Source organism: Apus apus, chromosome 6 (genome assembly GCF_020740795.1).
Source record: "Apus apus isolate bApuApu2 chromosome 6, bApuApu2.pri.cur, whole genome shotgun sequence".
Classification (NCBI taxonomy): Eukaryota; Metazoa; Chordata; class Aves; order Apodiformes; family Apodidae; genus Apus; species Apus apus.
This window is the reverse complement of record NC_067287.1, coordinates 28,226,477-28,238,863: the sequence shown is the minus strand read 5'-3', so window position 1 is coordinate 28,238,863 and position 12,387 is coordinate 28,226,477. Positions and strand designations below refer to the sequence as shown.

The 12,387-nt window shown below is 38.0% G+C and overlaps 1 protein-coding gene across 2 annotated transcripts; it reads left to right on the top strand.

The window, feature by feature from the left end:
• The first annotated feature begins 145 nt into the window (after nt 1–145).
• STRADB (STE20 related adaptor beta) lies at nt 146–9,317 on the top strand. 2 transcript variants are annotated; one of them, XM_051623664.1, is made up of 12 exons: nt 146–466; nt 2,204–2,260; nt 2,564–2,644; nt 2,981–3,080; nt 3,679–3,800; nt 4,252–4,360; nt 4,883–5,006; nt 5,544–5,715; nt 6,125–6,229; nt 6,450–6,679; nt 7,246–7,288; nt 7,735–9,317. In XM_051623664.1, exons 2-12 carry the CDS (start codon nt 2,249–2,251, stop codon nt 7,885–7,887), a joined length of 1,251 nt encoding a protein of 416 aa, XP_051479624.1. In that variant the 5' UTR covers nt 146–466; nt 2,204–2,248; the 3' UTR covers nt 7,888–9,317. The 2 variants fall into 2 exon arrangements, with proteins under 2 accessions (XP_051479624.1, XP_051479623.1); XM_051623663.1 differs by having other exon boundaries at nt 584–2,260.
• Nucleotides 9,318–12,387: the final 3,070 nt, after the last annotated feature.

The following is a 12,387-nucleotide window of genomic DNA, read 5'->3' as shown; positions in this document are numbered from 1 at the left end:
CAGCCCTACAGGCCCCAGCCCCGCCTGTAATAAAGTGGCGACCGAGGGAGGACCCCAATAGCTTCCGCCCGGCTCTCACCCCAGAACTACAGCCCCCGGCTCTCCGCGCGGCGTGCAGGGCCCGCCTGCCCACCCGCCCCCAGAATGCGCCGGGCTGTTGGTGCGGGAGGCCTCCGCCACCCCCTGCGGCTCCGCGGGGCTGGCAGCGGGGCGAGTTCCGGGCTGGCGGCTCCGCTGGGGAGCCGCGCCGGCCCTGACCGCAGGCAGCGGTAGGAGCGGGCGCTGCCTCCGTGCTGGGGCTGCCCGGCCTGCGGGCCGGCCGCGGAGCTCGGGAGGTGGCTGCGGGGAGCGGCGCCGCCGCGCTGGCAGGGCCGCAGCCCCGTCCCGACTGCCGGGGGTGCGGAGGGAAGTGGCGACGCCGTTAAACCGCCGCCTGTCGCGGAGGGGACGGAGGCGCCGCGGGAAGGTACGAGGGTAACGGGGCAAGCGGGGAGCTCGCCTGGGAGCCCGCGGGGCGTTGTTTTCCCACCCTCCGTTACTTTTGTCACGAGCGGATCCTGGAACTGATCGCACCTCGCCTCAGGTTCGCGGCACTCGAGAGGTGCCTCCCTCGCTGCAGCGCCGCGTCGGCAGAACCGGAGTAACCTGGGTTTGCGGGGCCTGCGCTTCGGGTCCCGGAGCCTCCGCGCTCCCCCGGCTCGCAGGCACGTTTTCCCGTGGTTCTTTCTCCCCCGCATCGCTCGCTGCAGCCGAAGCTTCGGGCAGGCTGGGGTGTCAGTTGAGCTGTGCAGTGCCGTTCCTGTCCGCAGTACCAAAAAAGCCTGTGATGCGGAAAGAAAAATGTGAGAGGAAGGTTTATGTAGGGACAGAATCCAAAACCGTATTTAACATGGAAGCAGCGTTACACTACTAAGAAAAAAATAAAACCCTTACATTTATAATAGCATTTGAACGAATGTGGGTTGTGGATATTTCTGTTGGCTGCCTGTGCCCCTTTTTCTACAATTATTTTAGTGTACTATAGTTTTTAAGGCTTGGTTCTTCAGCTTAGCTTTTGTGGTTTCATATTCCATGCAACAGAATAATCTTGTATGAGGTGTGTTCTTTCTAGGTAGAGAAGGTATAGCCATTACATTGCTGCAGGCCAGTATCTTGAAGCACCTCCATTTATTCTTCCTACTCTGCCACAGACTTCCCCAGTCAAGTTGGGAAAGTCAAGCCCTAATCCTCTAAGGATCTCCTTTTGTCTCAGTTTTTCATCTTTTATAAGGAATTGCAGTATTTTTTTACCTAAAGCAGATTTTCAGGGTAAAAATACTATGGGTTTGGAGATGCTTGGATATTTAGCAGTGGATAGGGTGGTGGGAGCTTGTTAGCTTTCCAAGAGCCTTGCCTTGATTAAACAGCATATATAATTAAAATGCAGTATATAATCAAGCTTAGCTCTTTGATAAGCAAATTATCAGTTTCTGATACAGTACTTCACCTTTGTAAAATTAACTTTTAAGCAATAATTACACTTCAGAAGCTTTGATATGCTTATTAGCCATAGTGACCTCTCCTCACTGCCTAGGCCTTCAAAGCATCAGACATAAAGCAAGTCTGGTGGAAGACATTTAGCGTGGCTACTCTCATCTGTGAGGGAGACGGAATGCTGATTCTGTAGCCTAAGTAAAGTGAAAATGATGTTGGTTTTTTTAATCCCCCTTTTTTTTTTTGTACTCCAATCCCTTTCAATAGTGTTTCCTCTCTTGCTTGTGAAACGTAAAGTGCAACTACTTTTGTCTTACCTTTTGTGTGAGCTAGTTTAGCTGCACACAGCTGAGCAAGATCTGACTAGCACAGCTGTGCTCCTTTAAAACAACAGACAATTATTTATTTTCCTACAAACTGCCAGAGATTCAAAAATCTGTTCCTTTTTACTTTCTTCACTTACACAGTTAATTTGCAATTAAATTGTTTGTTCAGAAGTGGTAATAAGATCTCTAAACTCATTAATCAAAAAGGAAAACTTGAGTTGGAATGTAGTTTGAAATAAATATGCTGCTTAAAGGCTCAACAGAAGCAGGACTTCCCAGAGCTGTAGTTTTTAGTGATTTTTGTGTGTGTTAACTGAGAGGAATGCCTCACAGTTATGATTAAAGAGACCTACATTTATCACAGATTTATGTAAAATCTTACATTGCTACTTTAATTTTTCTAGAATAAATGGATGTATGTGACTTTTCCTCTGATCTAAAGTGGTTCCATGTCTTGTTTGGTAAGTTTGCATTTGAAAATCTTTGCCAGTTGTACCTTGTTACCCAGTCATACCTTAATGTGAGAATGAAATGCCTTGCTTGAGAGGATTTCCACAATGGCAAGATACTTAAACTTTGCTGTATCAATTTTCAGTGAAGGAAACTGTTTAGTATCTCTTCTCTCTAGGTCTGCCATGTATGTGCTTGACTGACTTGTATCTGTAAACTTTCTGAATTTATGCTTAGGGGCTTCTTTTGATGTTTTCCTGCTGCCACGTTTAATCATTGCAGCAACTCAACTAACGTTCACTTGTGTTCTCAAGGACTGTTCCTGTATTCTACGTACACCAGTTGAACCACTTGGACCAGCAGAGCTATCTCAGAGCAGCATCAGTGAATGCCTGGTAAGAAGAAAAAAGAAACATTAACTGGCACTAGGGGGTACTTCTTAAAATGTTAACAGCAGAAATAACCAGTATACTTTGGGGCTTCCACTTTTGAAAATGACTGTAGCTGACCAAGTGTTACTCTTAATCTTGTATCAGTTTAAAAACAAAACAAACACACACAAACCGGTAGCTCATAAAACTCTCGGTGTAAAGGTAAAAGCACCAGCTTGAATGTTCTGACTTGAGAACTTGATATTAGCATTCTGATTAATGACATTTTGGCATTAATTTTAAACATCTAAATGTTTTTATATTACAGTAATTTTGAGAATTGTTTTTCCTCACTGTTAGGTGGATTCTGATCTAGCCTGGATCCCCCCATCTACAGGAAGGAATGATATGGTATTTTGCTCTCCTAATGTCTCTCACTATGAACTCCAGCTGGAAATAGGTAACATAAGTGTACCTTAAAATATTTATTGTTTCTACAGATGCATGCTCTCAGTGCGTTATTGCTAACTGCAGTAAATACTAAGTTTGGAAAATGTTTAATCAGCTCCCCAGAACTACTCTTGTGTCTCCTTACTTGGGAAAAGTGCAAAACATTTCTCATGTTTCATTTATTTTAAGATATAGAACAAATCAACAATTACCTCATTTTTTGTCTTGGTGTTTGTGCATGTTGCTTTTCTAAATATTTGGTATGTGGACAATGAACACACTACCCGAGTTGATTTTTCTAAGGATGGTTGCCCTGAATCCTCCTGCGTGTGCATATATGTGAATATGCATGCTAAAAGTGTTGTTCATTTAGATATATAATTAATGCTGACAAATGTTGAAAGACTTCTAGTTGTTCTGAAAATAGGGGAGTCATGCTTAACAACTTAACTGGATATACTTTGTTGCAACTATTTCAGTTCTTAAATAAAATGTTATGCTGCTACGCATTGCAATTTTAGAACTGTAAAATTATTTCTAAATATGAAGGAAATTATGTGGTGGATTATTATAATTTCCAATGTTAAGGTAGCCACTTCTGGTTTCAGGAAGGAGGTTCAACAACTTAACTTCAGTCTACCTTGCACGGCACACGCCTACAGGCATGCAAGTTGCTGTAAGGATCACAGACCTAGAAAATTGCTCTGAAGAGCATTTGAAAGCCTTACAGGTAAAGCAACAGCATTTCTGCACAAGTCTCATGAAGACAGTGATGAATACACACAAGGTTACTAAAGAAAGATAGCCTTTGTGTTTGTACTACATCATTTCAGCCGGGTTTTTCCTCCAAAAGAGTAGAATATAAACACAAGGCATGTGCCTTTCTGAAGAAAAATAGTTAAGTGTTTTAGAAATACTTCTGTAAGTGCACAGCTTTTTCTTCAAAACATGTTCTGTACTCTGTATTTAACACCAAAACTTCAGACTATGAGCAAACTAGATTTACTTCAGACAAATGCAATTATAGGCAAGTTCTTTACGTTTGTATTGCAGGCTGTGCACATCATCTGCAACTCTTAGCAATGCACACATGGAACTGTTATTTCTACTGATTACTGACACAGTAATGCTCTTAGTAAGACTGTTGTCTTGTGGTTAACACATCTCATTTAATTTCACAGAATGAGGTGGTTTTATCCCACTTTTTCCAGCATCCCAATGTAATGACATTTTGGACAGTGTTTACAGCTGGTAGTTGGCTTTGGGTCATCTCCCCTTTCATGGCCTATGGTAAGAACTGTTAACTGCAATTTTGGAATATGAAAAAGTGCTGAAATAATTTAGACCACATGATCCATGAGTGTTTGTTGTGGTTTTTTTTTTAACATCCCCTGTCTTGTAAACAAACCTGACTTTCCCAAACCATTTGTTTAGAGGAGTCTGTTGTACATAAGCTTCCTCCCCAGTGAAGACTGGTATTTGAACTGCAATAACACTGCACTTAGTCCTAACACCAACCAAGTGAGGAATGGTAACTGGGAGATGTATTTGTCTTTATACAACTTTGCCGACAGAAAACCTGTCTAGATTGAAAACAGGTTTGGCATAGCCTTTCAGTTAACAGAAGCATGACTTGAGTGTGATCTTAGCCTGATGGATGCATCAGTTGCATCCATGTAACTGTTCTTGAGGTACCATAATCAACAGAAGGATGAGAATGCTGCTCTTGATGAATATATACAATGAAGCAAGCACAGATAAGTAATTTAACAAAACCTGTTAGGCTTAGCTAGGTTTTTTTTTTACTTCCAGGTTCAGCTAGACATCTGCTGAAGACTTACTTTCCTGAAGGGATGAGTGAAGCTTTGATACGGAACATTCTATTTGGTGCGATCAGAGGATTAAATTACATGCACCAGAACGGCTACATTCACAGGTAGGAAAATGTCAATAGGTAAGAATCAGATTATAGCATCCAGTTTAGTAAGAATTTAGTTTCATTTCAAAACTATTTTTTCAGTTCTTTCCTTTTCTGTGTACCTTTTTATGTCAGATAGTGCAGAAGTGATTTCTTTCCAATACTAGAGCAGAAGCAAGTCTGTAGGAGCTTAACAAGAATGGTATTCATACTTTTTTTTTAAAGCCTGTTATTACAGGGATTATACATCTGCCTGACTTTGTCTCTTTGAAGCAGAAGAGAATCAGAATTGTAGAAAGGGCCTCCTTACTTTACACCCTTTCCAGGGAAGCTGGGACCTTTTCAATTTCTGGCAGTTTTTCCTTGCTGATCACCTCTCCTCTTGAATCTGTATTAAAAAGACTCATAATGAGAGGAGAACTTTGGTGAAAATAATCTGCTAAATAGAACTGCAGGGTAACATCTCAGTAAAAGTTAATAAAATATGAAAGCCTTTCTACTCTAGCAGTGCTTTGAGTAATTCTTATAACTAAACTCTACCACTTTATGTTACAGGAGTATTAAAGCTAGCCACATTCTGATTTCAGGGGATGGGCTGGTTTCTCTCTCTGGCTTAAACAGCCTCTACAGTTTAGTTAACAACGGACAAAAGTCAAAGGTGGTATATGATTTCCCACAGTTTAGTACATCTGTCCTTCCTTGGCTGAGTCCTGAACTACTGAGACAGGTTAGTATATATTACGCTTCAGTTGTCCTATTCAAAGTTACTGTAAGTACTCAGCTTCTGAATCTGCCTGTAGAAGTGCAATGGAAGCTGATGAACTGCAACTTTTAAAAAGACAGATACAGAGAATTTTTAATTCTCCTAAAGAGGATGAGTTTTCAATCTGTTGGTAAGGTGTTGCCTGTACTAAGTCTTTTTACCTGACGTTCCTGGAAACTACCTCAGATCCTAAAACTTCTCTTCAGTGCAACCATCAGATGTCTGAACAAAGCTGGAAGTTTCACAATTTAACTGCCTCAATTCCATGTAGGTTACAGAGTATTAGAATCTTGTCTTGAAACAGACACTTGTATTTTTTGTTGTCACTATTCAATGGCATCAGTCATCCAGTAGAGTTTTCTGTCTCTCACAGGATTTGTCTGGGTATAACATGAAGTCTGACATTTACAGTGTGGGAATTACAGCATGTGAATTAGCAAATGGACACGTTCCATTTCAAGATATGCCTCCCACTCAGGTATCATGCCAAACTCTTTCTACTTCAAAACACTGAGCTTTTTTTTTTTATTCAAGAGAAACCAGTGCTATTGCTGTTGAAATGGTGGCTGATTTTTGTTATCTCAAATATACATGCTTCTTTCTGGAACAAATCATTGTTCTATTCCTGGAGTTTCACAGCTAAGCCTGAATAGATCTAGATAGTGGTTGAACTGAATACTGCTCTTCCTCTCTATTAGATGCTGCTGCAAAAGCTGAAAGGTCCCACATATTGTCCTTGGGATATAAATACCTTTTCCTGTGGGGAATCCAGGATGAAGAATTCCAGATCAGGTGTTGATTCTGGAATTGGTGAGAGCATGACACACACAATGACCAGTGAAAGACTACAAATTCCGTGTTCCAAAACGTTCTCACCTGCATTCCACAACTTGGTAGAACTCTGCTTGCAACAGGACCCTGAGAAAAGGTAACCTGGTTAAAACTAACTTTCTGCCACTTCAATCTAAGACACCAAGTATAGCCCACAGTTTAGGATACAGTAATGGTTAAATAATATTAAAGTCAGAATTTCACATCAGAAGTACTGTGCAAAACACAAAACTTAGCTTTGGTTTTGTAATTTAAGAATTATCTTGTCTCATAAAGGAACAATGCTTTTTAAATCATTAGACCCATTAATTTATTGTAATATGAATATATTTTGTAACAAGTAAAACTATTTTTAAAATGCACACTTTGAAATAAACAGAAATCTGAAGTATGTTTTCAGTACTGTGCCTCTTCTGAATGAGGTATTGTTAAACAGAAAAGTGAAAAAGCCTTTAAAAATACATTTCTTTAGTAGTGCCTTCGCTACAAATTGAGGCACAGAATGTGGGATTTATTTGCTGCTTTTCTTATGCTTCACATTTTTCCTGTGGATAAAAACCATAAAACCCATACAGCTTGAATTGATTTGCCAGTCTTGTCCATTTTCCAAAAGCGCTATTTTACTTTCCAATACATAATTATATTGTTCATTTTACCATCCAGGCCATCAGCAAGCAGTTTGCTTTCACATACGTTCTTCAAACAGGTGAGTTTACTATATTTTGTGAAATGACAAAGCTATAACCTAAATAAGCCAAGCAATATTAGAGTTTGATCACAAAATAATTATTAGCTAGAGCAAAAAACATTCTTCAACAGCGTATCTGCTTCAGACTTTTTTTTTTTAATAAAATGTATTGATAGAGTATAGGAAGCATAAGATTAACATGTTTCCCCTTTGGTAAAGTTGGTTTAACTTAAATAAAGTCAGTCTAACTAATAAGAATAATGATTAATATTCTTAATTTAAAGCAGAAATGCATAGCTAATGTAATTAGCCTTGAAAGACTAACTTAATCTAGAGTGAGGAAAGCTTTACTTTCAATATTGTAACATGCAAGAACATGGCTGATTTCACATGCTTTTAATGAAGTCAGACACAAGGTTATGTAGTTTTATGAGTAGCCCTGTTTTAATTTTTCTCCTTTCTAGATAAAAGAACAAACACAGAATTCACTACTGTCTCTATTACCACCTCCTATTCAAAATAACAGATCAGAGTTTTTGGCACTGCCCTCAACAGCAGTTGGGACTGAACTTGGACATATTACTGCAAATCAAGATGATATAGACTGGGAATTCTAAAGAAATACCAAACAATCATACCTCTCGTGTTTCACAGAAGAAAAATGTGATTTGACTTTGCTGCTTTAGTTATATGGTTATGATACAATTACACAAGGTATACTTGAAATGCCATTGAAGTGGCCATACTTCATTAACTATGCCCTTGATTGGCATAATGAGGTGCAGTGTGCCTCACTTTCTGACTGTAAGGAAAACTATCTAGAGAACAGCTGAATGCTTATCTTCCTCTTTCAAAGTATTTCTTAAAGTTCCTGCTATAATCCTACTCTATATTTTCATCTCATGCTGCTGCAGTCTCTATGTGCCTTTCTGAATTCAGGCTTAGGTTTTGTCTGTGGTCTTAATTATACAATCTGTTTGTCTTTTCATGATCACCCAAATTATTTTAGCAAAGAGAAATCCTTCATTTGTAAGTCTGAATTTGAATTGACACAAATAAGTTGCTTCTGCAGCTCAAAAGGTGTTTTTCTAACTTGATGCACTGTCATACTTGCCAAAAGTTAGCTATGCATGATTTTTTTTCATGCAGTTATAATACTGTGTTTCCCAAGGAAGTTAAGCTACTTTAAAATGACTCATACTCTTGCATTTGTCTACATTCTTAGTACAAATTTGTACCTTTGCATCTCCATTTATTATGTCATTGGAGAACCTCGTACTATGCAAAGTAACCGTGAAGTTTATAAGAGGTTCAGGTTTATTATGAAGAATCATTAAATAATCTAAAGTTACTGTACGTATTTTTATGTATACTGTATTCCTGTTCACCACCAGAACTTACCAGCACCTAATACTGTTTTCTTAAAGGAAAGGCAACATGCATTAAGCTTCACTGGCACTGCTGCTGGCAACGAACCTCTTCTGCAAGCCAGTTAAATTCCTATAGATTCAGCCGTAACAGCCTAATAAACTCCTTATGATTCTAGTGAATTTATCTATCCAAAGTCAGATGAAAAACTGCCTTTCTTTTCCCTGCAATTCACTAAGTTCTGATCTCTCATACTTTACCAGGCAACTCAAGCTGAACAACAGCTTTTTTCAAAAGCTGCATATTCTCATTGTCTTATAGCAAAAGTCGTGCACCAAAGCCACTAGTACTTCACTGATACACAAGTCCTGACTGTAGTAAAAATGTATAAATAGGTATCAAATTGATAGATTTTAAATTTTCAACATAAACAACATTCCACATTAAGTCTTCCATAGCTGTGCTGGTCTACAGCCACGCTTGCAAGTACTACTGTTTTGCCAGTGGCTTCACTACAAAGCCTTGAAGACCAAATGACCAAAACACAAGACTGAGACAGACATGAAATCTTAACCACATTATTAATAAAACAGTTGATTCTACTCATGCTGTGAAGAGAGCTGTGTATTTCAAAATCTAATACATGAAATTTAGGATTAAAAACCTTTCAATAAGCTTACCCTGTCTGTCTCCATTTATTTGTTTAATTTTTGCACTTCTTCTCATTGTAGTCCAGTCATACTACCTGCTGCTTCTTCCTGCAGGAAAGAAGTTTCAGGTTTGTGTTAATCATTATGTAAGAAAATGGTTGTCTAAACTGGAAAACTCCTCTGATCATTAAAAAAATCATATACTCTTAGAGAAGATATTATTTTCATGTCAACCCCATGTCTTAATTCTTAGCCACCACAAATTTTGACTTTTTGATTCAAATCCATTATATAGCATCTACAGCTCAATTTTGGCTATCAGTACATGTAAAAACCCAGTCAAAATTGTACATATTTTAATTACAGACCTGTGAATAAACATTAATACTCCTTTTTTTTAAAAAACAAAACAAAACAAAAAAACACTGCAGAAAATTTCAGTCAGCTTACCTGCTAGTATTTAGAAGCTTGTCTTGAAACAACAGTGTACTTCACACACTCTGTAAAAATGAACTTGAATACAAAGTTTGTATGAATTTATTTTTTAAAAATGTGTTTCAGTGGCGTTACTGTGCTGCTGTCTCTTTCTGTGGAAAAAAGTAAAATTATTTCTAAATACTCACCCAGCTTCTGTACTGACATAGCTTTTAAGTAGACAATTTTTGTTTTGTAAGTTAAAAAGCTCACAAGTCTTTCCTTTTACTGCTGCTCAAAAACTACAATCTTTTCAAACACAATAAATTAAGAGGCACTGTGACTTTGAGTAATTCCTAAAATAACCAGAAATACTTGAAACTAGTCCCTGGATTACATTTGCTGAAAGGTTTGCTGCAGTTTGGCTCATTAACTGTGATACTTTCTATTAAGAAATAATGCAACATAAGAAATACCAGTTAACATTAAAAAATTTATAATCATCATATCGTTACAGAGGTTTCAACTACTTGTCACTGAAAACAAGTTCTTGGAAACAACTGTTCTACTGAAAATCTGAAGTTTTTGCATATAATGTTTTCAAAATCTGAGATTCATGATCTGTATTGTTAAGATTCAAGTTACAGAGACTTTCTATTCCAAGCTTACATAGTTCTGAGCACAATTTTTTGTTTATATTCTAGTTCACTCATTTACTCACATCAGCAATGTGTCTTACCAGCATATTAAATAGGCCTGAGCTTGTGAGGTATATTAAAAGGGGCTTACACAACTGCTACACATTTTCAAAAATATGACCACTGAAACAGTTTTAACTTGGTTACTTCTGCAATACTTTTGAAAACAACACAAGTTTGTTTTCTTTGCTGCCACGTTTCTTTGTGATAGCATCTAGCACTATGTAAAATAATGAAATGCCTGTAACAATAGAAAATTTACATTAACATTATCCTGAAGATGTGCTCAATACTGTTGAGTTTCTTACTGGCTTGGTCTGATCCCATAGCAGTTTGTCAATGATTGAATGGATCAACACAGGAAAAAGCACTCATAATCAACTTGATCTGCTATATGAACTACTTAAGAGTCTCAATGTGAGAAATATCCATGGAAGAGATTAAGTTTCTTCCACTTGATGCTACTAAGGAACAAAAGTCAATATAAAAAAAAATTACCAAGTTTTACCTTACCTCTCTCTTTTCCCCATCCCCTCCTCCTCAGTGCTATGAAAGCAGTTTCTAGGTGGGTAAAATCATAGGAAAGCATTTGGAAACCATTGTTCTCAATGACTGACACGAGGCAGATTCCTAAATAGGTGAGTTACATATCCTGTCTTTAATGCTAAAGTAGCTTTGCTAAAGTATATTAGGTTGTCTAATAAACCTCTGAAACAACTAGGCTAGCTGTAATGACATGTCCTGATGGTGGTCATCCCTATCGTGTACAAATGAGGAAAATGACTGAAATTCAGAGATATGACACAACACATCCAGCCAGAGAGATCTCAAAAGACTATGGGTAAGAACCATATTATGAAATAAAGCTATTTGATATAACAAACCAGTAAAGACTTAAGGATTTAAAAAAGTAAGCACTGAAAAAATTAGGTGGTCTACTAATAGCAAGCTAGCAGAGTAACATTTGTTATTTAACATAATTAAACCTATTCAGAAACATGAGACAGGATGAAGGAAAGAATATTAGGTTTAAACAGGCTCCTGTGGAAACCTCCCATCGTTCCCAAAAGAAAACAAGTAATTCTACTCCATTAATTCATTACATAAATGTATGTTACTTAAAAAAAAATTTCATGAAGTTCCCAAAAAATGCTGAATCCCCAGAAGCCCTAGTTATTCATGTTCCCATCCTTGTTTTAAAGCATCTCATATAACAGCAAAAAATTTGGTATCTCTTTAACATCCCCCTTTAAGTCTTTTAACCGTTTACTCTTAACTTCACTACTATGAAGTACAGTAAATCTACTGGGACCTTTGATGATTGCACACCCTTTACAACCACACTTAGACACAAACATGAAATAAAATGGCAAGGTCAATACATATTAAATAACACAGAAATAGATTTGGGGTGTTAGGGGATAATTTCTTGAGAAACCGATTTCAAACTACCTCTTGTCTGTGCCTACTAAGGAGATTGTTTCATGGCACAGTACCTCTGTGTTTATGCACATCTGTGATGCTTTTGGTTTTCCATTTAAATATAAAAGAATGTTGGCTGTCATCCAAACCCACCAGCAGCCACTATTGCTACTACATCACTACATAGAAGGTGGGTTGCTGCACAGGTTTTATCTTGCTTTAGTAAGCATTTCCTTGTAATTTTCAGAAGTTTCCCATTCCATCCTAACACAAAACCAAAACTACCTTTTTGGGGCAAATCAATCTCAAAATGGGTAGAAGTAGGATCATTTTTAACACTTGTGAAATCCAAGGTTCTTTAGAAAAAGCAGCAAAGCAGATTGCCCTTCAACGCTGGGGAGGGCTCATAAAATGATACAGCTGCTATAGTTTAACCCTAGATACGGGCTAAACACTGACAAAATCCAGTACCTTATTCTAGCAAATACTTTTTATGACAACTAAACCCAGATTATTTTATGGCTGTTAACTTTGTGGATTTAATGTTTCCTAACTGTTTCATTAT